Raw genomic sequence first — 25,486 nt, 5'->3', positions numbered from 1 at the left:
GGGTGAGCAGCCATAGACCATTCCATGGAACCTGAGCCTAGAAAGTCATCATACAACCTACTGGGTGAATACCAGTGGACCAGGAGTTTTATTTCTTGGTACCTAGCCATCCAAATACTCTCTGGAACCCACCTCCTGAAGACTCTTGGTTCCATTTCCAATTACTCACTAAACATGCTTTTGTAGTATTTGGTTTTTCCCCAGAACATGGTTCCTATGCACTAGGTCTCCTATCTGGTTACCTATTTTTCCCAGGAATAAGAGAAATGCCATTCTATCAAGAACCAGAATCCTCTCTTCCAGGGAAGAGGAGAATGGCTGTTATATCAGGCCATCAACCTGGTCTCCTGCTGTTAGCTGAAGTGGGGTAACCAATCTTTCAGCTCCCAGCACTTGTTCATCTGAATTGCTTAAGAACTTGAGAGAACTAAGTACTGAGACCCCATGGAAGATGACTTCCTAACCAAACTCTTTCTTTAATGATTACACTCTTCTGGTCATATCCTCCCCATCACAATTTAATCCTCTGACCATTATCATTCAGATTTTATTTTCTGACCTCTTTCTCCTATCCTTTATTCATATTTGCCTTAAGCCAGCTGGAGAAAAATCACAAAATCATGTTGATTGGATCTATCATAAATTTATGTTACATAATCTGTCTAGTACCTCACTGCTGCAAGGCAATCCACTTATACTTACCTCTCATCAATTATCTATCCCACTCACAATAACAACTTTTCCAAATCTTTTTTCCCTCCTCAAATCTCCCATGATGCTCTTCTCCCCAACTTCTTATCTGAGAACTTAGCTTTATATTTCACTGAAATAATATTTGCCAATAGCTTCTTCTCTTCTCCTAATCTCTCATCACTCAGATGCCTTCTCCTACTATCTCTTTCAGCTCTGTCTTCCAGGAAGAGTTGGCTCATCTTCTTGAGCCAGGGCAACCTCCTTTATTGACACAACTGATCCTGTTGAATCCTAGCTCCTGCAGCAGAATGTCCTCTCTTTTCTCCAATCTCTTCCAGTCTACTGGTTACTTCCCTACTATTTACAAAGAAGCCCAAGTTTCCCTCATTCTTAAAAAACAAAAAAACCCTTACTTGATCTATTCATCCCATAACTCTCCTCCTTTTGTAAGTAAACTTTTTGAGATGGCCATTTGCAAAAATTGCCCCCATTTCCTTTCCTCTAATTTTCTTTTTTACCCTCTATCCTGTGGTTTCCAATCTGATTATTCTAGAAATTCTCTCTTTAAATTTACCAATGATCTCTTAACTGCCAAATCTAATTCTTAATTGTCATCTTTTTTTTTAATCTGTATCCTTGACACTGTAGATCACCTTCTTCTCCTTCATGTCCTTTCTTTTTCCTAGATTTTTCAGTCACTACACTATTTTGATTCTTCTCTTACCTATTTGAACACTTCTCAGTCTCTTTTGTTGGATCTTTGTCTCGGACATGTCCACTAATTATGGGTGTCCCACAGTGGTCTCTCCTGAGCCCTCTTCTTTTCTTCCTCTACACTGTTTCACTTGATGATCTTATTAGCTCCTATAGATTCAATTATTGCCTCTCTGCTCATGATTTTCAGATCTTCTTATCCAGTCTTAACTTCTTCGCTGCCCTCCAATCTCACATAATCTACATATCTATTGGACATTTCAAATTGGATGTAACATAGTCATCTTAAACTCAAAATGTCCAAGTCTGAATTTATCATCTTTCCCTCAGAACTCTCCTCTCTTCCTAACCTGCTTTTACTGTAGAGAGTACCGTTGTGACATCCTCAACTTTCTATTCTATCTTGTCCCCCACCCTCCATATTGAAGCAGTTGCACAGGCTTATCAAATTTACTTTTATAGTATCTCTCATATACTCCCTTCTATCCTCTAACATTTTCCCACCCTGGTGTAGGTACTCATCACCTTATAGCTTGGACTACTGAAGTAGCCTGCTAGGTGGTCTTCCTGTCACACACATTTTCCATGCAGCTATCAAATTGATTATGTCACACCACTACTCACTACTCTCTTGAAATTTACTAGTGAGCTCTTATCTGCCAAATCTAATGGTCTATTCTTAATTGTCATCTTCTACTCACTTAAATTTCAATGGCTTCCTGTTACCTCCAGGATCAAATATAAAATCCTCCGCTTACAAAGCCCTTCACAATTGGTTCTCCCCTTCTAGTTTTCTTACTCTGTCCCTCTCCTCATGTACTATGTGTTCCAGTGACAATGACTTCCTTGCTCTTTCTCAAACATGACACTCCATCTCCCAACACTGGGCATTTTTACTGCCTGCCCTTCATGCATGAAATTCTTCCCCTCCTCATCTCTACCACTGGGTTTGCTTGACTTCCTTCAAGATCCAGCTAAAATGACACCCTCTACAGGAAGATTTCCCTGATACCTCTTAATTCTAGATCCTTCTCTCTACTGGTTATTTCTAATTTCTCTTGCATGCAGCTTATATGTATTTGTTGCTTGAATGTCGTCTCTCTCTGGGGTCCTTGAGAGCAGGGACTGGTTTTTGTCTTTCTTTGTATCCCCAGCACATAGCACAGTGCCTGGCACACAGTAGGCATTTAATAGGTTTAATTACTGACTGACCAAAAATTAGATAGATTATATAATTTGTAAGCCACTAGAAATACATTTTCCTCGAGAAAGGATTACATGATTACTGTAGGAAAAATTTTTTTTTATTAAGGAACAACAGTCCATGTAGATCAGTAATATAGATCTAACATTTCTGACAACAGAGCTGAGAACAAAATCGACTTATGGAAGGGAGGAAAACATGTATCATGTTTAGGAAGTTTAAAAATAGTTCTCTTCATAAAGCATGAGTGAAAAATTAATTTCTATGTTCAGTCCTCTTGGATCCATTCAATCCACACATATTACTTAAAAAAACAAAAAATCTTTTGCACACCTATGATTTTTCCAGATCTTTTCAAGAAGCAAATTGATTTTCACTTAATACCAAAGACAAGGTATGGCTTTAAGAGAAATAACTAAGTTCATACAACATTCATCCATCCATTCATTCACTCACTCACTCACTCAACATGTATTTATTGAGTAGCTACTACATGCAAGATGCTACACTAGGAAATGAGGAGGATACAAAGATGTATAGACACAGTCCCTGCCCTCAAGGAGCTTACAGTATAGAGGAGATAAACCAGGAACACAATGAATTAGAATACACAGTAGAATGTGCTAAGTACATAAGAGAGGTATAAACAAAGTTCAGAGAAGGGTTTCAGAAAAAAAAAAAAGGCTTCATGGAGGAGTTGGCATTTGAGCTGGCTCTTGAAGGGGGGGTACAATTTTAACAGGTAGAGTTAGGAGAGGAATACTTTCCAGATAGAGAGAAGAATATGGACAAGAGCACAAAGGTGGGAAGATTACATACAAGGCATGTTTAGGAAGTATTAAGAAATACACTCTGCTTCGAGCTTAGGACACACAAGGGAGAACTGTGTGAAATAAGCTGAAAAATGTGGGTGAGTGAGCCAAACTCTGAAATGTGGGTATAGAGCATGGAGTTTGAACTTTATGTAGTAGACAATGGGGTGCCTGGGAAGCTTCCTGAGCAGGAAAATGATGTGCTCAGAGTTATATCTGAGGGGAGGCAGCATTATGGAGAGTATAATGGCCTGGAAATCAGAAAACTCAATTTTGTATTCCACCTCTAACATTTACTAGCTGGGGGAAGCTAAAGCAATAATATTGTATTGGGAAAGAGTCCCGAATTTGAAGTTAAGAAGACCAGGGCTCAAGTTTCCCCTCCAAAACTTACAAACTGTTTGATCATAGGCAAATCACTTTATCTACCTGAGCTATAGTTTCCTCATTTTTAATATGGGCTTTGTAAAACCTACTTCACAGAGCTATTTTGAAGACAAAAGTGGGATAATGTATGTGAAGCACACTGTATTTTGTAAATGTCAATTAAAATTAAATCATTTAATTATGCTGTCTTATAAGGAAAACTTTAAATTAATGTCATTTTGTTTTGTTTTGGTCCAGACCTGTAATTTCATCTGTTTGAGAAATTCCCAACCGCCTTCCCTGATGCAGGTCAGATTCATCAATAACTTCTAGCTTTGAAGTTCCCCAGAGCACTTACAAGTTAAGTGAGATGCCCAGGGTTGCACAGCAACAAACATGTGCTAAGGGCAGGGCTTGAGCTCAGGTCTTCCTGACTTGAAGTCAGTTCTCTATGCACTATTCTTTTCTCTTCCTCATTATTGTTAGAAAGATTAATCTCATAGCAGTGTATAGAATGCACTAGAGGAATAAAGAGGAAAGAGGCAGGGAGGCCATTTAAGAGAGAGGAAGTCAAGGGGGACCTAAACTAGGATACCAGCAGTAGGAAAGGATGGGAGGAAAATTAGTGCCAGGGCCAGTAGGGCTTGGTGACTGATTGCATGTTGGTGAGAATAAGCCAAAGATGACCCAGAGGTTTTCATTATGGGTTACTGGAAAGATGATGGTATCATGAGCAGAAATAAGGTTAGGAAGGACAGGTCTAGGGGAAGGGAAGATGATGAGTTGTTTTGGATATGTTGAGTTTGAGGTGTCGGCGAGACATCCAGGTGGTGATGTTCAGTAGGCAGTTGGAAATGCAGATCTGGAGCTCAGGAGAGAGGTCTGAGATGGAGATAAATATTTGGGTGTCATCTGCATAGAGGTGATAGTTGAAACCGTGGTAGTGGATGAGATTGCCAGGGAGAAAATGTAGAGAGAGCAGAGAAGAAGGCCAAGGACAGAGCCTTGGGGAACACCTACAATTAGGGGGCAGGAGGAGGAAGAGGAGCCTGTGAAGGAGACAGAGAAGGAGTGGTCAGAGATGTAGGAAGATAACCAGGAGAGTACAGTGTCATGGTATCCAAGGTGTTAGTATTCTAAATGCCCTGTCTAGAGTGAGCACTCTAAATAATCAATAGGGTATGATTATCTTGCCACTGGTTATTGACCTCCCCCTGGGTTATGATGATAACCTTTATGATACCTGGTTTGAAGAAACAGAGTGGTTGTAAAAAGAGCACTGGATTCTGGATTCAAATCCTAGCTCTCTTACTATCTGTGTGCCTTGGGCAAGTCACTTTAGCTCTTTGGCCTCAGTTTTCATATTTGTCAAATGGAAAGGGTTCATTGGACATCCCTTAGAGTCCTAAATTTTTGATCCTAGATGGCTTTGTTCTTCCTTTCTATTCCCATTAATTGTGAATTGGAAGCCAGTGTGGTATAATGGATAGAGAACTGGCCTCAGAGTCAGGAGGACCTGGCCCTAATGCAGGCTGGCTATGTGATCATATGCGAAATGCTTACTGAAATGAATTGCTGATGGAAGAATTGTTATTAGTCTATACTGCTAGAGGGGTTTCATCATTGGGAGTTATCTAGTCAATTAAGTCATAGATGCAGTAAGTAATGATGATGATGATGATGATGATGAAGAGGAGGCTAGTGGTGATTTTGGAGCACTGAACCTTGGACTTCCCTGGCAGAGCTTGTATTTAGCATTGTTATTCTGTCTAGTTGGCTACCTCTCATATGGAAAATGTGGGAGCCTCATTCCTGGGCATACCTTTTTCTAGGACTTGGGCCTTAGCTTCCTTAGAATTGTTCTTTGTCCTCCAAAAGAGGGGTTTCCTTGTGATATCTCACTTGTTTTCTAGTATTGTTAGATAGGAAATCCACTTAATCTGATTATAGCATTAATGGAGGATCCAGTTTAATTTAATTTAATCCAGCTTGGTTATATTCCATGACCAAAGGGAGGAGAGGGCATCAGGTAGGGAGTGTGTACCAGTGCCAGTTGTTGCAAGGGGTGATAGAGTACAAGTATGGAGGAAAGGCACATAGATTCAATTAGTTAAATGTGGAGGAAGGAATTGGTGAGGAAGTGAAGGCAACAAATGTAGTTAATTCTAGGAGCCAATTACTGATGAGAAGAAAGATTGGATAGTAGGTTGAGGGGAGTAGTAATGTAGAGGGAAGATGTTTTTAAGAAAGGGGAGAAATGGATATCAAAGGTTCTTAGATTTAGAGTTGGAAGTGACTTCAAAGGTCATCTAATCCAGCTCCATCATTTTCTAGATTGGGGAGTAGGACTTGATTAAGTAACCAGCTCAAGGCCACCTTGCTAGTAAATAAGTTATTGAGTCAATGTTTGAACAGAGGTCTTCAGTCTTCTGACTTCAAATCCATTACTCTTTCCCCTATCCCTCATTGTTCCTCCTTTATTTTAAATAATCTGGATGGAGCCAGGGAAGATCTATTAGGTAGGCATGATAGAGTAAGGTCCAGGAGGAGATAAGATCAAGGATAGAGGTGGAAAGATTAGCTTTGTTAAATAGGAAGCAAACCATTCATATCTGAGACAAGCAGGAAGGGAGGTGGATGAGGGGATAAGACTTTTTTTTTGGATAGAGGATGGACTTCTGTGAGAAAGGGATAGAACAGCTCTAAGTAGATGATAATGTCATCTACACAGGAAGGTGGTACTGGCAAATTGGGATGAGTAGAATAATTTAAAAAATATAAGCCATAACAATCTGAAGAGAGGTAGGATGATAAATCTAAGAGGGAGAGTTGTCTATGCCTTAGATAGTAACATCCTGGCTCTCATTTAGAAAATCATTCAAAAAACCATACCCACCTAACTCCTGACAACAGAAAGCATGTATGGGAAAAATAATGTCTAGTCTGTTTTCTTAGCAGGCAGCTGGCCTTCTCTAGAGTAAGTCAGCTCCTTTTAAAAAGAGAAATCTACAAATAGAATTGGAGAAAATGAAGTTTTTGAACTCTTGGATGATAACTGATCCATCATTCAGCACCTTCATATTCTTTGTGGAGAGTAACAAAATCACTGCCTTTCTCAGGTTCTCTAACTGGCTACTTTATTGGGACCGATACTTCCTTTTTGCTATGTTCCTCAGAAAGGACATATAAAGGAAATAAAAGGAGCAGAGCTCCCAATCAATCAAATTTGCTGCTTCTCATAGTATCTCCAATAAATTGTTGGCTAGCATGGGGGTGGCAACTGGGCCATCAAAGTGTGGGGATTATTCTATGATTGCAACTATCTGAAATGAATTTGGAAATAGCAGCAGACTGAGGGTCTAAATTATAGCAATGTTTTATTATTGGTATTAACTTTTTTCATTGAATTAATTAAGCCATGTGTAAAGAAGAAATAAATGGGGAGGAAACTAAATTAAAAAATTAGCTGTTTTTGCTGTAACAGAGATGCTACTAGGTTATAATAATATTTTAAATTTTGGGTATCAGAATCATCAAATCCAATGACTATATTTGCAAGTTTTTATCATTAGGGTTGTCTGTAATGTTTAGGAATTCTTCCAGCAAATCTTTAAAAATATACAAAGAATAACATGGAGAGAAAACAAGGGAACTTGAATCCAAGTAACGTCTAAAATGCATTGTGTGGGATGCCATAATCATTATATTGGGTTTCAGGCACTGTGGCTTATTCCCATCCTCTTCCCGACATACAATATTTCTCATAAGAGAAACTAGGGATTATATACATACCATGCTCCACAAAAAGAAAGGATCTTCAAAGAGAACAAGGATCCAATGGGGACAGAAATGACTGCAGAATAGGGAAGTAGAAGAAATGGTGAAATCTCCTACCCTTTAGCCCATGTCTTTTATGGAATACACATATAAGTGATGGGTTATTGGCTCACAGAATGGTATATAGCAACAATATTTACTATTGAACCTGATTCAACTGAAGGGAGGACTGGTGATGCCACCAGCATGGGGAAAAGGAGAGGAGAAGGCTGGAATGATGCCTTTCTGGTAAATGGACAGAGCATGTCTATGTACTTCTGGGACTGCTGGCCTTTCTAATAGTTGAGTGACTGGAGTCTTCCACTGGAAATGATACAAAGTTGACTGATGGCTTAGTTTTCCCTCTATCCGGGAGGAAGTTGAACCCAGGAGGGCTTGCAGGGAGACTTATCTTTCTTCTAAGCTTAGGACAGTTCTATTTTCCTTCCTTGCTGGGATCAGAGGAGAATAATAGAAACCAACATGTGAAATTAAGCAGGAAAAGGAAGCTTCCTCAAACAGCTGCTCCCTAAGAAATTTATTTTTCTTTATTGGAACATTAGAATGTGAGCATTTGAAATTTAATGACATCTTTTGGATAGATTGCCAACTAGTATCATACAATTAAAGAATTTAGAGCTGGAATGAACCTTAGAGATCACCTAGTTTAATCTCTCATTTTATTATAAATGAGGAAACCGAGGCCTAAAGGGATTAGATGATTTGTTCAGTGTCACACAGATAATAAGTTGCAGAGCTAGGATCTGAACTCAAGTTCTTTGACTCCAAAATTCAATACTCTTCCCACTATGTTTCTTACCAAATTTTAATTCGAAACTTTTGAGCTAAGCTTTTTACAAAATGCAAAAATTTTAAACATACAATATTTAAATGCAAGATATTTAAAGTTCTGTCTCGTCTTTGTCTAGAACTTTGAGATTCTATCTCTTTCCTCTCATGCAGTGGGGATGAGAAATGAAACACTTTGCCAATACTCTGACTTGTTCTGTTAGCAATATACATATATACATACACACACATGTACAGAGTGAATAAAAGGCAAGAAGAAGGCAAAGGAAATGTAAAGAAATTAAAGGATTGCTTGGCTTTTGTAAGAGTATTATTCCATTTGCTCTATGAACCTGGCTTTAAACTTCCTTGGAACTTTGGATTAGTGGGTCATATTATAGATACACAGCTTGATATACACACTTGAACTAAAAGCTACTGTAGCTCACTTTATTTTTGTTTTTAAGTACACTGCTCCCTCTACTGGAATCTGAACCTGACCATGAAGCTGGGAATTTCCTCACAGAAAAGCTTATGATCACTGCATAATAATGTGGCCAGTGCTGCATTAGGAGGCAGATTTAATGATCTCATGGCTCTTCTGGAGGAAAAGCTCTCACTGGCAAAAATGACTAAAAGTTATCCAGTCATTAATGAGTAAGTTAGACGAACAAAAGAATTTTTGCTTGGGTCTGGATGAGAAAAGCTGAAAGCCAATAGGCAACTCTCCTGGATAATGCCTTTGCAATCTTCTTTGATAAGAGTGAGTCCATTTAGGGGAATAGCATGGAACGAGGCAGAGTACTTATGAGGCAGACACAAAGTTTAATTGGCTGGTTTTTATAAAAGGCGGCTTCACATTAATACATCCAGTTGGAAAATGCAATCTATCTATAGCATGTATTTTCTTGTGAAGGATATAGAAATTATGTATTGAATACCATGGAGTCTCCAAGACAATATTTACCTCCAGTGTGGTTTTAGTTAAGTGTGTATCTTTATATCAATAAAAGAGTATTTTGGTTAGTCTGAACAACAACTCAGAAAGGCATGAAATTGGTTAGAAACTTGGATCCCTGGAGATGAGAAAAGGCTCTAACAAAAGTACACTCTGTTCTCTTGTAACTGTTTGATGTTGACAGTAATAACAGGCATGAAAAATACCACTTCTTCTAAATCTCAACACAAGCAAACACACTGAAATGGAGGCAAATTAGGACGATATTTTCCTCTCAAACCAAGCATGAGCACACATTAGAGGCAAGAGCAGTCGGAAAAGCCACAAGATGCCTGTTAACACGCCATTGTGAGTCAAGACCTACATGAGGGGAAATAACTTACTCCCTGTTTCAGTTCTTCTTCCTATGGAAAAATTCAATCAATAATAGTTAGATTAGTCAGAAGTTCAATAAGAGCATACCCTACATGAATGAATGTTAAGCTAGGTAAATATCAGCAAATCTTTGGTGAAAAATCAAACATCTTCTATTTCAACAAATATTTTTATTTCTGAAACTCATAAAACAGTTTCTTCTTCTGGAGACCCATCTTTCTTTATGTAAGAAATTAAAAAAAAAAACACCAAATGCCACACCTGCTTATTCTTCAGATCAGGAATTTGCTTCTCAATAGGGAGCACCAAAACTTTTTGATTATAGACACTACAGTGTGCACTATGTAATTTGGACATTACAGTCTGAATTCAGGACGATGAAGTTTAATGGAAAGATAGGCTATTTGGTCGTCAAATATGTGAAGTCATCATGATGACAAAAGCTTTGGGCAGGTAGTATTCTGGACTAGGGGTCACACCCTGACCTCCTCTAAAGAATGAAATGCTGGGCTACTGGGAACAGGCACTTTCAGGCTATTTATTTGGAAATGAGCAGAAAGAGCTTCTTTGGTCATCAAGGTAGTGGGGTGGAGTTAGAACACACACACACACACACACACACACACATGCTACACAAAGGGACAGAAATGAATCCATATGTTATCCCTTGGAGAGGAAGAGGAAAAATATACTTCACTTGTTTAATGCTTTCAAAATAAAAGTTTCCCTAACAAAGTCCTGCTCTTTGGCATGAGAGTGACTTTAATGTCTCAAAAGCTACATCAGCAGACCTCAAACTCTGACAGACCCTATCAGGACAGAAATGTTTTGAGCATGGGCTTGGTGAAGGTGTTAAGTAAACCATTTTTGGACCAGCATGATTCCAAGAAGATTCCAAGAAGGCAGTAGGTGTGGCGAATGCTTTTGGCCACAACAATATTGATGGAGATCCAGTAAATAATAAGACCTGGGAGGAATTGGGTAAAGGAGAACAATGAGGTGTGCTAATAAAAGTAGTGCCCACACAGATAAGATCACACATCTTTGAATTAATGAAAGGACATTAGTACAGTTTTCCTTATATTCTAGGACATAAAAGATACTTCATAACAAGGCGAATTGACAAGATGATGAGAATACAGTAAGGATGAAATCACCAGTGCTGGTTACTATGCTAGCTATTAAAAATGAAGTTCCCCCCTTCTCCTTCATTAATCAGAGTTGAAATTCAGACAACTCCTTCATTTTTGTATTTCACAGGGAATCCTCTTTTGGGAATTTCATTTTATGAGGATCATAGATTTAGAGCTGAAATAAACCTGAGAGAACACTGGATGCAACTCTTTCATTTTTATGGATGAAGAAACTGAGGCACAGAAGTTAAGTGACTTGCTCAGGTTCACATAGCTAGTTGGTGTCAGAAGCAGGGATTTTGCCCAAGTTTAGCCAGACTGTAAATTGGCATTCTATCCACTATATCACATTGTCTTTCCTTCAGTGGAGTCTTGTCAAAAAAACATAATCCTAGAGGCAGGTGGGTGGCTCAGTGGATTGAGAGCCAAGCCTAGAGATGGGAGGTCCTAGGTTCAAATCTGGCCTCAACCACTTCCTAGCTTAACCCCCATTGCCTAGCCCTTACTGCTCTTCGGACTTAGAACCAATACAGAGTATTGATTCTAAGATGGAAGGGTAAGGTTTTTTTTTAAAGGTTATGTTCCTTCTGCTTCCAAGCCACTGAATTTGCCCTGCGCTTGAGAGAGGGCAGACTGAGACACTTGAGAGAGGGCAGACTGAATGTTTTGAATCTGAAACCAAACTGTTAGTTCTAACTTGTCATCCTGTCTAGGAAAAATTGGGCTAAATTTGCTACTGTCTTCAGTTTTCCTTGAATGAGAAAGAATTCTTTATTATAGAAAGAATTGAACTTTACTGTCCACAAAAGGGATTGCAGACTTAGAGACAAAAAGGGACTTCAAGAGGTAGGTTAGGGAAGGACTCTGCATGCATGCAGTTCAAATATTGTATTAATTTTACAGTTTAACAATAGAAGCTCAGAAAGACTTGTGATGTGCCCAAGGTCACATGGCCAAAGAGTGAGGCTTTCCCAAGTTATAAAAGAATTATTCTTCCTAAGAGAACCATAAACAAAAAGGGAGGAGTGTCCATGGTCCTGGTCTGTTTGATTTTATTAATGGCTTGAATGAAAACAAAAATGGTATGCTTATCCAATGTCCACATGACATGAAGCTGGGGGTATGTGGGGGATGACAGCCAAGATGCAGAATGATGGGATTAGAATCCAAAAAGATATCAACAGGCTAGAAGTATTAGGCCTAATTTAATAAAAATAAGCCTTTGCAAGGATAAAACAAAATAAAAAATAGATCTAAATCAGGGCTAAACATATCAATTTTATAAATGCAGGATAGGAGAAATAGGACTAGATAAGAGATTCTAGGAGAAAGACCAGGGGATTTTAGTGATTATAAATTAGTTATGAGCTAACACTGGAAAAGCTCCAGCAAATGACTCTTGGACTGTATTAAAGTAAGTATTTTGTGCAGAATTCTCCACTAAAATATGCTCCAAAATCCCACAATGGCTCAGAAGTGATTCCAGGAAGTAGATGCCTATACCTCAGCAAAGTATGAGTTCTGGGAGGTCCTATGAAGGTGGAAAAACTTTGGATATATGCTTGGTGATGGACTCTGCCTGTTGTCCAAAGGATCAGCCTAGGCTAATTCTAAAGAAGCCAGTAATCAGGGGGATGATTTTAATGAGGGAGATGATTTCTTTGAACAGTAACTCAAGGAAGACATGGTCTAAGTTTCTGAGCAAGCTCCAATGGTGAAAAGAATACCCAGAGAAGAAATTATAGATCCCGAAATATTTGGTGAAATGTTCATAGGAGATGACAGCTCCACTCTTTTTGATCTGGTCAAATCATATATCAATTAATCAATCAATCAGTAACAATTTATTAAGCATTTACACTGTGCTAAACATTGGAGATACAGAAAAAAGGAAAAGAATCTCTGCCCTCAAGGAACTTACAGTTTAATGGATACAGAGTATTTATTCAGTATTCATTTCCAGATGTTTTATTTCAGGAGAGACATTGATATAAGCTGGAATATGTCTTGAGAATTGAAAACATGATGGTGAGGGGACTTGAAAGAAGGATTAGTTGCAGGAACTATGGTTATTTAATTTGGAGAAGATAAGGAGTTAGGAGAAGGAGGTAGGAAGGCATGTTTCAGTATTTGGAGGAACAGATAGATTCTGCTTTTCTTTTGGAGGTATAAGAAGAATTGGGTAGAACTTAGACATAGACAAACAAAAAAGATGCAGAATTAGGTAAAGACAGAGATAGAAACACAAAGACAGAGACAATAGGAGAGAGAGAAGAGAGAAAGGGATATAGAGAGAGAGAAAGGGAGAGAGAGAGACAGAGAGAGAGACAGAGAGAGAGAGAGAGAGACAGAGAGAGAGAGAGACAGAGAGAGAGAGAGACAGAGAGAGAGAGAGAGACAGACAGAGAGAGAGAGAGAGAGAGAGAGAGAGAGAGAGAGAGAGAGAGAGAGAGAGAGAGAGAGAGAGAGAGAGAGATTTTGGATTGATGAAACACATCAAATGCAGCAGACAACTGAAGCTTTCTTAAAGTGGAATGAACTTCCCTGAGAGGTAGTGAGTTCTTCACCAGTGGAAGCCTGCAAGTTGAGGCCAAGTGATTGTTTATCAGGGATGCTGTTAGGAGATTCCTGGCTGAGGATGAGTGGGGCTATGTCATGTCTGATACCCTTGCATTATTGAGATCTTTTGATCCTATTTCATGAAGTTCTACACTTTTCTTGGCTATAGACATAAAGGCTTGGGGAACTTTTAATCATGACAAATATAACCTAAGTTCAACAAGTAAAAATTTAGGGAGAGAACTTATAAATTAGTGCAAAGGACAAATTACAGAATATTTATAAAGTATTGAAATTTTATTATTTTCAATAACATAAAATAACTAGAACTTCAGACTGTCACCTATTTGGATTCTCAGTAGCCTCCTTGGTTCAGATAAATTGAAGGCAAAGATTGATATAAAGTGAGTTTTATATTAATATTATTGACTGACTGTCTAATTTAACCTGAGGCTAATAGCTGATTGAACCTGGAACAAAATTCAGGGGGAATCAATATAACAGAAAAAAACCCTCATGGTCTATTTTAAAATTAGGCCTAATTTAATTTTAGAATGATCTAATTAAAAAAAAATTCAGAATCTTGTTTTACTTATATTATTCAAAATGGTTTACCTTTAGGAGCTTCATGAGACCTTCTAACTGGACCATCAGTTCCCTCCGGCTCTCCTGAAGAGCAGACATCCTCTGTTCTAACTCATCCTTGCGTTGTCTGAGAAAGAAGCAATTGTGATCAGAAGCAATGCTTTCCCCACTTAGCAGTCCACATCTACTTCTATTATTGTGATGACTACCAGAAAAAGAATTTGCTTGCTGCCTTCAAATTTTTAGTTTAGTTTAGTTTAGTTTTTCTGGTCCTATGTTTTGATTGGTGTACAAACCATGAGCAACTAGTAATAATCTCACCAGAAATGCAGTCTTCACAAGCTTCCCAAGGTACTAAGAAATTAAGTGACTTGTCCATGGTCCTAAAGCCAATATGCACCAATGAGGGCTTGAACTCATATTCTCTTGATTAAAAGTACAGTCTGATCTACCTTACCATCATACTGTCTTCATAATACAGCTAGTCACTCATGATTTAAAAAGGGAAGACTTATGGAGAACAGAGATCAAATTCCAAGCGAATATATGAAAAAATTTGTTCTGAAAAAGCAGAGGCAAAATTAAATAAAGCTTAATATTTTCTCCCCAAATGCAGAGCCAAACCAGATTGGTCTCAAAGTTCAGCAAACCCATGCATTCTATTATGAATTTGAATGAATCTTCTGTTTATGGAAATGTCTGGATATATGAATCAGAATTATCAGCCCATTTCATTTATTTAGTGTAACAGACAAAATTTGGTCTCCCAAGGGTGGAATTAGGACAATATTATTCATACCATCATTTTAAATACTAGTTTCAGAAGTGAAGAAAGAGGAGATATCACTTTTTAAATATTTCCATGTCAATAAACTAAATTTTGAACCAGAAAAATGTTTCCTTTTTGTTACCCAAACTGAAAGTATCCTTTGAGAAATCTGAAAACACCATTTGAGGTTGTATGACTGTGTCATTCACACTGACACTAAGAGGTGGCAACATGCATTGAAGAGTGGAGGAGGCAATAATGGAACAGCATTATAATACCTTTAATATGTGGAACTCTTTTACATTTATCCGAAAAATTCCAATTCCATTCCTCCTCACCCTTATGGTACATATCACATAGGAGATCCTCAAAAGAAAACTGAATTATCAACTCCAAAATAGGAAATTCACAATTTTTAAAATGTAGGGGCTTTACACATCTGTGTGCTCACATATGCTTTATATACTTTTTATTTCATGGCATTTCCCTGCTTAAAACTGTTCAATAGCTCCCCATTGTTTATACAAATTTCTTTCATTGGCATCTAATACAATACAGCTGTGACTTAACTTTAGAAACTTATTTCATACTATTTCCACTTGCCCAGGATGTTTCCATTCCTGGAATGATTTCTCTTCTCATCTGTGCTTCTTGAAATCCTTCTCTTACTTCAAGGACCATTAGAGGTACCACTTCTTTCACAGAAACTCTTCCTGGTTCAATGGATAGAACTTTGGACTTGGAGTCAGGAAGACTGGGGTTCAAACCTAACTTCATATACTTACTAGTTGTGTGATCCTGGGCAAGTCTCTTAACCTTGGTTTACCTCACTTTCCTTATCAGGAAAATTGTGCTAATCCATCTCCCCAGGTTTTTGTGAGGCTCAAATGATATAATAATTCTAAAGTGTCTATTAGCACAGTACTTGAAACATAGTAAACACTATATAAATACTAACTATTATTAGTATTATGAATCCACCAGGAAAAAGAAGTGATCTCTCTATTCTCAAATTTTCCCTGATCATTTCTTTTTGGACCACTCCTGGATTCTATCCTATTTCCCACCCATCTAATGCACGCATGTACATGTAAGTACCATATTGAAAGATGGGTCTTTAATGCAGGTAAATTATCTCAGTGGACAGAAAGTGGCATGTGCCAGACAGTCCATGGAAATGAGCCCTATGATAGAATTGGTCATCCACCTAGCATCTGCCTCATACTTTTCATATGCTTAGTGAATTGTATAGGATATAATCAACAAAGTACTTGAATCCTAGCTAGTTGACATTTTAGTCATTTTTTTAGTCTTGTCCAATTTTTTGTGATCCCCTTTGAGATTTTCTTGGCCAAGAATGACTTGTCATTTCCTTTTCAAACTCATTTTATAGATGAGGAAACTGAGGCAAACAAGGTTAAGTGACTTATTCAGGGTCACACAGCTAGTGTCTGAGACTAGATTTGAACTCAAAAAAAGGAGTCTTCCTGATTCCAAGTCTGGCATTCTATCTGCTGTACCTCCTAGCTACAGGAGTCTCTAGCTATAAGACCTTGGACAAATTATTTGACTCTAGAGACTGTTTCTAATCCGTGAAATGGGAATAACAGTGTTTATACTTACATTAAAAAAAGTTTTATAAAGTTTCAGAAACAAAAACCCATTGATTTTATTTAGTATGTAAGGTAAGAAATGTAGCAAGTAAGGGTGGTGCTTTGTAAATGTGTACATTATTTATTTCATTTGTCCTAAAATGACCTCTTTTGCTTTGAGGGATGCCCATTGATTTTAATATTCTAGAATATGATGAACAATTTGAAATTAAACCCAAGCCTAGACATGTATAATTATATTAATCATATTTCTTCATAGCCTTTATCTAGCTAGGCTGACAAATTTAAAAATTGCTTTTCTGCCCTTTTCTTGACCTTTGGCAGTTCATGTTATCTTCCTAATAGTGCAGTATCCAAAAATGCACAGAATGTTCCAGGGGTTTGAACAAGAGAAACTATAATGATTACTGTTTTATTTCCAGGACTTTTAAATTTATGATGCTCAACATTTTGTTGGCCTTTGGAGCACAAGAGGAAGGCAGAGGCAATGAAATTGGACCATGCTAAGGTGAATGAAGCAATCTCTGGAGGCTTTTAAAATCTAGCTGAAGAATAATGAAAAAGAATTGATTTATCATTTTCTAAGCACCCTTTTTCCTCTTCTATTAAAGTGCAACCTATAATTGCAGCATCTCAATCACAGAACAAACTTTTTCCAAATATTTTATGATGACTTGATTCAATGTAATCTATAGATGCTCCTACTTAGGAATTGTAATTTCACTCTAAAATGGTTACAAGATACAGTTTATGTTGTAATGCTTTCTTACTGTATAATTTTGCATAAATTTACAAACACAATTTCTTTGGCGAAGAATAATGTCTAGAGGTATCATTTCCTTCCAAGGAATTGATGTGGTAATGTCATAAAAGTATGTTTCTTGAAATTTATTTTACTTTGTAGTTCATCCAATTATTTCATCTTTTTACTAGTAGATGTTTTGCTCTCAATTTTAGGAGCAAGGATAAATTTAGGAGATTAGAGTTAAATAATATATTAAATAAAAATATTGATTCTGTAAAACTTTGATCTATATTTTGTTAATTAAGAATGCACACTAAAGTATATACAGCAAGTTAAATTTTACCTTTAAGGTATGTATTAATAAAAGACTTGTTAAGCAAACTTAGAGTATAAAGCAGAGGTGTCCAATAGGCAGCTCAAGCAGCCAACACTATTCGGAATAGGCCTGAACAAAATCAAAATGTAACTGGGAAACTTAACAACTTAACAAAATAACTAAGTAACTTAATAAATAACTTAACAAAATAACTAAGTAACAAAGTAACTTAACAAAATAAAATTAAAATGTACTAGAATATAGATGATGATTATATATGGCTTTCTAAAGATCTTTATGTATGGTTTAGTGGTTCCTTTTCTTATTTGAGTTTGACATCATCAGTGTAAATGAAGAAAGAGTTTAGCCTGCTTAAAGGCAAAGGCCTTGGGACAACTGGGTGACTCAGTGGAGGCCTAGAATTGGGAGGATTTCTGGTCAATCTACCCTGATGCTTCCTAGTGTGTGACCCTGGACAAGTCACTTTAACCCCAATGGCCTGGCATTTTTTACTTTACTGCTCTTTTTGCCTTGGAACCAATCCTCAATTCCAAGACAGAAGGCAAGAGTTTAAAATACAAAAAGTGAAAGCCTTCTTTCAAAATAAAGTCCAGGTTCTATTTTGTAAACCTGGACAAAACCCTCTCTTCATCTACCAAACAGTTAGCACTCGAATGTACTCTTTTCATCCTTGGTATTTCCTTACCTGCACACATATTGTTTTCTATAGAATGTGAACTCTGAAGACAGGAATGGTTTGTTTTGGGCAGTTTTGTGGTGTAGTGGATAGAGTGCCAGGCCTCGAGTCAGGATGACTCATTTTCCTGAGTTCAGATCCAGCCTCAGACCCTTCCTAGATGTAGGATTCTGGGCAAGTCATATAACTCTATTTGCCTCAGTTTCCTCGTCTGATTAATGAGCTGGAGAAGGAAGCAACAATCTACACCAGTAACTTTGCCAAGAAAACTCCAAATGGCGTCACAAAGAGTTGGACACGACCAAAATGAGTGAAAAACAACTGTTTTTTTCATTTTTTTGTCTTTGTATTCCCAGCACCTACTGCAATATTTGGCCAATAATAGCAAGATGTTAACACTGGTCAAACTGAAATGAAATGAAGGTCAACAAGCAGTCTTCAAGAGTTGACAGCAGGATTTTGTACATTTGTTTAATATTGACTTTCAATATGAATTTTTGTTATACATTTGTTAATGTGTAGATGAGATTCTCACTCTGTTTTAATGTCAGTATTTTGTCTTGTACATCTGAAAGGATTGAAGTCAGATAGTCAGCTAGCATTTGTTAAGTATCTACTAAGTGAAAGACACTACACTAAGCACTGCAGAGATGAAAAAACAAACAGAAAACAAAGAACTCATGGAATAAGCTGAACTATGTCAACAATTTCTTTCTTCTTCCTCTTCTTTCTCCTCCTCCTTCTTCCTTTTTTTAAAAAACCCTTACCTTCCATCTTAGAATCAATACTGTGTATTGGTTCTAAGGCTGAAGAGCAGTAAGGGCTAGGCAGTGGCAGTTAAGTGACTTGCCCAGGGTCACACAGCTAGGAAGTGTCTGAGGCCAGATGAGAACCCGGGACCTCCTGGGTTCCTCCAGACCTGGATCTCTATCCACTCTATCTATCTAGTCCAAATCTCCCTGAATGACTAATACAAATCCACATTTGGTAGGGTTTGTCATGTTAGTCTTCAATAACATCAAAGAAAAATGTAAATTTTTATGTGTTGGTATATTTGAAGCAGGACAAACTGAGAATACCTTTTTCTAGAACCCATTTGACTATTTAGCTGGTCTGGAACCAGCTCAAGGTAAGATACCACATAAAGAGTCTCTTGCTGTAGGAACCACTTAGAAATGATTACAAATAGAGCACATAATGATAGAGGTTTGCAAGTAGTCACTAGCTCGATATTAACTTAAGGGGTAAGTAACAACAAGAAATGCTGAATTCTTTTATCTTACTATTTCTTTCTCTACATCTGGCATGTCAGAGTGTATATAGGATATGTTTTTTCATATCCATATCCATCAGCTTAGAGTTATATGGGATGTGATAATGTGGCAATTAACCAAAATGGTGAAGTGGTGATAGACATATTTACAATTTCTTTTCTGGGGGAAGGAAAGAATACTCATTTCATTAGTTAGTTAACAAGTTTTGTTAAGCACCTACTATGTGTCAGGTAGTAAGTGCTAAGTGATGGGTTTATAAAAAAAAGGCAAAAGACAATCCCTGCCCTTGAGGAACTCACAGTGTAATGAAAGAGCTCAAAATCTGGTTTGTCTCCTACCATTACTGACACTGTTGTTAATGATATTGTGCTGTAGTTATTAGGGCTTTATCACAGATAGCAAATAAGAGAGAAACAATTAAATGTCTTTGGTGTCTAATTCTTCAGATATTTAGGGCTTAATTTAGTATAAAATTCAAATGGAAAACAATCAAAGACGAATCTCTGTGGAGGCAGAATTGTCTGTTTTATTGCTTCTTTAGGCAAAGGTAAAGTAAGGATTTGAGGGAATTCTGAAATATCCAGACAGTTGCTGCTGCTGAACTTTGTGGATCATCTGGTAAAAAGACTAGGAGCAGTAACAATAAGAATGATACACAAGGGGCGGAGTAAAGATGGCAGCATAGAAGCAGCAAAAGTTCAGACTCCTGAATATCCTTCCTTACCAATTACAAAGAAAATGCTCCTAGGGGACTAAAAATCAAACCTAACAACAAGACAGAGCTAAGGAACCCTCCTGCTGGACTCAATTCAAAAGGTACACCCCACAAAAGCCAGAATTCGAGAATACTCAGCTTTAAGGGGAAAGCAGAAGGAAGGTCCCAGGACCCTTCCCCAACCCCCCCAGGTAGTGCGCTAAGCGCTAAGCCCAGCATCAGTGGAAAACTTTGGGCGGGCAAAGGCTCTGGTCTGGAGGGTGTACCTTGCGGGCAGGGCTGTTTCAGGCTCAGAGCATCGAACATAGGCAGTGGGGAAGGAGCTGGAGAGGGAGCGCAGAGCGGGCAGCCTGGTCACAGCAGTAGAGACCCTCCATATTGCTCCAGTCTTCCAGGAGGTTTTGAACTCAGAGCACATCCATCCCAATTCAGCTGAACTTAATCCCATCAAAAGTCTTCAGAGGTTAGGGAAGCCCAAGCTCCAACACTCCTACCTCACAGACTGCTGGACTTTAATCCAATCAAAAGCCTCCAGAGGACAGGGAAGCTCAAACTCCAACATCCCTCCCACACAGACTGCACTGAGAGATCTGGCAAAACTCCAAGAGGGAAGACTGTCAGAAAAACCCCCAAACCAAAAAAATGTGGGGAGCATGAGCACAGACAAATATGGGGACTAAAGAAGGGGGGTAAATATGAGCAAACAACAGAAAAAGAATAAAGAAATTACAATCGATAGCTTCTATACAGGCAACAACAAAGAGCAAACGGAACAGAGGAGGAGGGATCATCAAACAATAAATCAGAAATCCCAGTGAAATGGATACAGGCTTTGGAAGAATGCAAAATGCAATCCAAAACACAATTAATAGAGGCTGAAGACAATTGGGAAAAGAATTTAAAAACTAAGATAAATCATCTAGAAACAGAAAATAGTGTCTTGAAAGCCAAAATCAACCAACTTGAAAATGAGGCAAAGAAGATGAAAAATGAAGTGAAGAAGATGAAAGATGAGACAAAGAAGATGAGGTAAAGAGAATGAAAGATGACCTCCAAAGAAAATCAGACCAGAAGGAGAAGGATGACCAAAAAGTCAGGAATGAAATCCAGTCAATAAGAACCAGAATACAACAACTAAAATTAAGTGACCTCACAAGGCAGCAGGACACCATAAAACAAAACCAAAAGAATAAAAAAAAATTGAGGAAAATATGAAGAATCTTATTCACAAAACAGAAGATTTAGAAAATCGTTCAAGGATAGACAATTTAAGAATCATTGGTCTACCAGAAGACCACGACAAAAGAAAAATCCTGGAGATAATACTACAGGAAATTATCCAAGAAAACTGTCCCGATATTCTAGAACAAAAGGGAAAAGTGGATATTGAAAGAATCCACAGATCACCTCCTGTACTTAATCCCCAACTGACAACACCTAGGAATGTTATAGCCAAATTCAAGAACTATCAGACCAAAGAAAATTATAAGCTGCCAAGAAGAAGTCATTCACATACCATGGAAACACAGTGAGGATAACACAGGATCTGGCTGCATGTACACTGAAAGACCAAAAGGCATGGAATATGATATTCCAGAAAGCAAGAGAACTAGGTCTACCACCAAGAATCAACTACCCAGCAAAACTGACTATATTCTTACAGGGGAAAATATGGTCATTCAACAAAATAGAAGAATTCCAAGAATTTGTAAAGAAAAGACCAGACCTGAACAGAAAATTTGATGCCCAAGCACAGAACTCAAGAGAATCATCAAAAGGTAATGAAAAAAGAGAGGAAAAAAGAAAAACAAAACAAAACAAAAAACCCAAACTTTCTTTTTAAGAGACTCAATAAGTTAAAATGATATGCATCCCTATAAGAAAAAAGGTCATTGGTAACTCTTAAAAATTATATTTGTTATAATTACCTGGGTACCTAGAAGAATTACACTTAGAGGGAACAGTGACAACTAGGAAGAAATGACAAGACATAAATAGGTATATAGATATATGTATACATAAATACATATATATTTGTACATACATACACACACACACACGCACATATATACAACTAGAGCTAAAAAAGAGGTTAATACTAAAAGAATTGGGAAAAGAAACAAATGCGGGTAAATTTATAGAAGGGTAAAGAGGTTGGAGATAGGAAATACTCAACTCTAACATACTCAACTCTAACAAATTGACCCAAAGAAGGAAGAGGAATCCAATCCATTGGGGCAGAGAATAGGTTTGCTCACTATAGGGGAGTAGAAGGGTAACAAACGGATTAGTGGGGAGGGAAGCAGTATCAGGGAGGGTAGGGGTAGTTTTAAAAACACTGCAAAAAATAAGGGGGTAAATAAGAAGGGAGAGGAGTAGAAAGGGAAGTAAAATAAGGGTGGGAACTAGGGGGACTGCTTAAAAACAAACATTGGTGTAGAAGGAAATAGTGAAAGAAGAAAAGGCAAGACTAGGAGTAAAAATCAAAATGCTGGGAAATACACAGCTGGTAATCATAACTCTGAATGTGATTGGAATGAACTCACTCATAAAACACAAACAAATAGCAGAGTGGATTAGAATCCAAAACCCTACCATATTCTGTCTACAAGAAATACACATGAAGAAGGTAGATATGCATACGGTGAAAGTAAGAGGATGAAGCCAAATCTATTGGGCATCAACTGATAAAAAGAAGGCAGGAGTCTCAATCATGATATTTGACAAAGCCAAAGTAAAAATAAATCTAGTTAAAAGAGATAGGGAAGATAATTACATCCTGATAAAAGGCAGTATAGACAATGAGGAAATATCAGTACTTAACATGTATGCACCAAATGGCATAACATCCAAATTTCTAAAGGAGAAGCTAGTGGAGCTCAAGGATGAAATAGATAGAAAAACTATACTAGTGGGAGATCTGAACCTTATTCTATCTGAACTAGATAAATCAAACGAAAAAATAAATAAGAAAGAAGCAAGATAAGTGAATGAAATGTTAGAAAAGTTAGAGTTAGTAGACATGTGGAAAAAAATAAAAAGGGACAAAAAGGAATACACCTTCTTTTCAGTAGCACATGGTACATTCACAAAAATTGACCATGTGTATTAGGGTATAAAAACATTGCAAACAACTTCAAAAGAGCAGAAATGATAAATGCAACCTTCTCAGATCACAATGCAATGAAAATAATAATTAGTAAGGGTACATGGAGAGGTAAATAAAAAATTAATTGGAAATTAAACAATATGATTCTCCAAAACCAGTTAGTTAAAGAACAAATCATAGAAACAATTAATAATTTCATTGGAGAAAATGACAATGATGAGACATCTTTTTAAAATCTATGGGATGCAGCCAAAGCAGTACTCAGGGGGAAATTTATATCCTTGAGTTCATATATTAAAAAATTAAGAAGGGCAGAGGTCAATGAATTGGGCATTCAAATTAAAAATTAGAAAGTGAACAAATTAAAAATCCTCAGATGAAGACTAAGTTAGAGATCCTAAAAATCAAAGAAGAAATTAATAAAATTGAAAGTCAAAGAACTATTGATTTAATAAATAAGACTAGGAACTGATACTTTGAAAAAACAAATAAAATAGACAAAGTACTGGTAAGTCTAAAAAAAGGAAAGAAGAAAACCAAATTGACAGTATCCAAGATGAAAAGGGAGGAGACCTCATCTCTAATGAAGAGGAAATTAAGGCAATCATTAAAAACTATTATGCCCAATTATATGGCAACAAATATGGCAATCTAGGTGATATGGATGAATACTTTCAAAAATATAAATTGCCTAGACTAACAGAGGAAGAAACAGATTACTTAAACAACCACATATCAGAAAAAGAAATTGAACAAAATATCAAAAAACTTCCTAATGTGAGATTTAAAATAGTGAAGCCCATAAACTGTAGTGAGTTAAAATGGTGGAAGATATAAATTGTGATATATATAAGAGAAGGTGAGTAAATTTGACCGCAGAAAATATGTTTCACTACAGTGTATTGGTTTTTAAATCAAATATAAGGTGGTCACCAGGGAAATATTCCCAATTATTCAAATACCCAAGTCAACTGGGTTTTATAGAGATTTTAATTAATACAAATGTGGAATTAAAGAAAAGAGAGAAAGAGAGAAAAAGGAAATAAGTTTGAAGGGCCTTAAGCCAACATGGCTTAGACCGAATATTAAGAGAGAGAGAGATCAGTCAGTCAGTCTTTTAACACTCACCACAAGGTCTGCCTAAGCAAGGATTCTAGTGACACCAGGCCAGCATCATCTCAGCTGCTTTCACCAGCTCCCTCCTCCATCTGAATGTTTCAGAATGACCTCCAGCTCTTCTCTGAGCTCTTATTTTTAAGGGCAAAATCTCCTATGTCACCTCCCCTAAGTTCTTCCATCTACCAATCACTGTAGATGTTTTCCAAAAGACAGCCTATTTTGAATTCACAGCTGAGTAGATTAATCTCTTTAGTAAGTCAGAAAAAAAATGCTGCTGTGTCAATTAATTTCATTAAGAGAAAACCTCTGAGTAAGTTTTCACCTTTTAGGTCTAAGTAGTTTACAAGTTGCCCCACCTTTATAGGCTCCTAGCATCCCATTGTACCAATTCCAAAAATAGGCATGGCTCAAAGAACTCCTTTCTTTTATAAGTATGGTTTTCAAGTACTTTCATTGTTTAGCAAGGAGTTTTCTGCCCTAAAGCAGTCTTAAGTACAGGTGGAATCGAGGTCCTCCCATAGCAAGGAGTTTTCTCCCCTAAAGCAGTCTTAAGTAGGGGTGGAGTAGGGATACTCCCATAGCAAGGAGTTTTCACATTCAAGTAGAGTTCTCACTATCTGGTAGGGAATTATTTCAAGTAGGTAATTGGAGGATTCCTCAATGTGGAGTAAAATTTTTAACATTCATAAGTCTGAAATTTTAAGGTTTACACTAAGAAAAAATCCCCAGGTCCAGATGGATTCACAAATGAATTCTATCAAATATTCATAGAACAACTAATCCCAATATTATACAAACTGTTTGACAGAATAAGCCAAGAAGGAGTTCTACCAAATTCATTTTACGACACAAATATGGTACTGATCCCAAAGCCAGGTGGGTCAAAATCAGAGAAAGAAAACTATAGACCAATGTCCTTAATGAATATAGATGGAAAAATCTTAAATAGGATACTAGCAGAAAGACTCCAGCAAGACATCACAAGGGTTCTTCACTATGACCAGGTAGGATTCATACCAGGAATGCAAAGATGGTTCAATATTAGGAAAATCATCCACATAATTGACCATATTAACAAGCAAACCAACAAAAATCACATGATTATCTCAATAGATGTAGAAAAAG

The 25,486-nt window shown here is 37.3% G+C and overlaps 1 protein-coding gene across 23 annotated transcripts in view; it reads right to left on the bottom strand.

Annotated features, from left to right (window-relative positions):
• The window catches only part of DTNA (dystrobrevin alpha), a 357,154-nt gene that overhangs the window by 31,524 nt on the left and 300,144 nt on the right, over window positions 1-25,486 (bottom strand). For 10 of the 23 annotated variants that reach the window (XM_056823867.1, XM_056823866.1, XM_056823869.1 and 7 more), the window contains 2 exons: window positions 14,035-14,131; window positions 9,736-9,756 (listed from right to left, as the gene is read on the bottom strand). In XM_056823867.1, coding sequence (XP_056679845.1) covers window positions 9,736-9,756; window positions 14,035-14,131 — 118 coding nt within the window. Of the gene's footprint in view, window positions 1-2,689; window positions 9,757-14,034; window positions 14,132-25,486 lie in introns of those variants that run through there. The other 13 variants (XM_056823868.1, XM_056823870.1, XM_056823873.1 and 10 more) reach the window with 3 other exon arrangements.

This window comes from Monodelphis domestica, chromosome 3, assembly GCF_027887165.1.
Source record: "Monodelphis domestica isolate mMonDom1 chromosome 3, mMonDom1.pri, whole genome shotgun sequence".
NCBI lineage: Eukaryota > Metazoa > Chordata > Mammalia > Didelphimorphia > Didelphidae > Monodelphis > Monodelphis domestica.
This window is presented reverse-complemented; position numbering and strand designations above follow the sequence as displayed.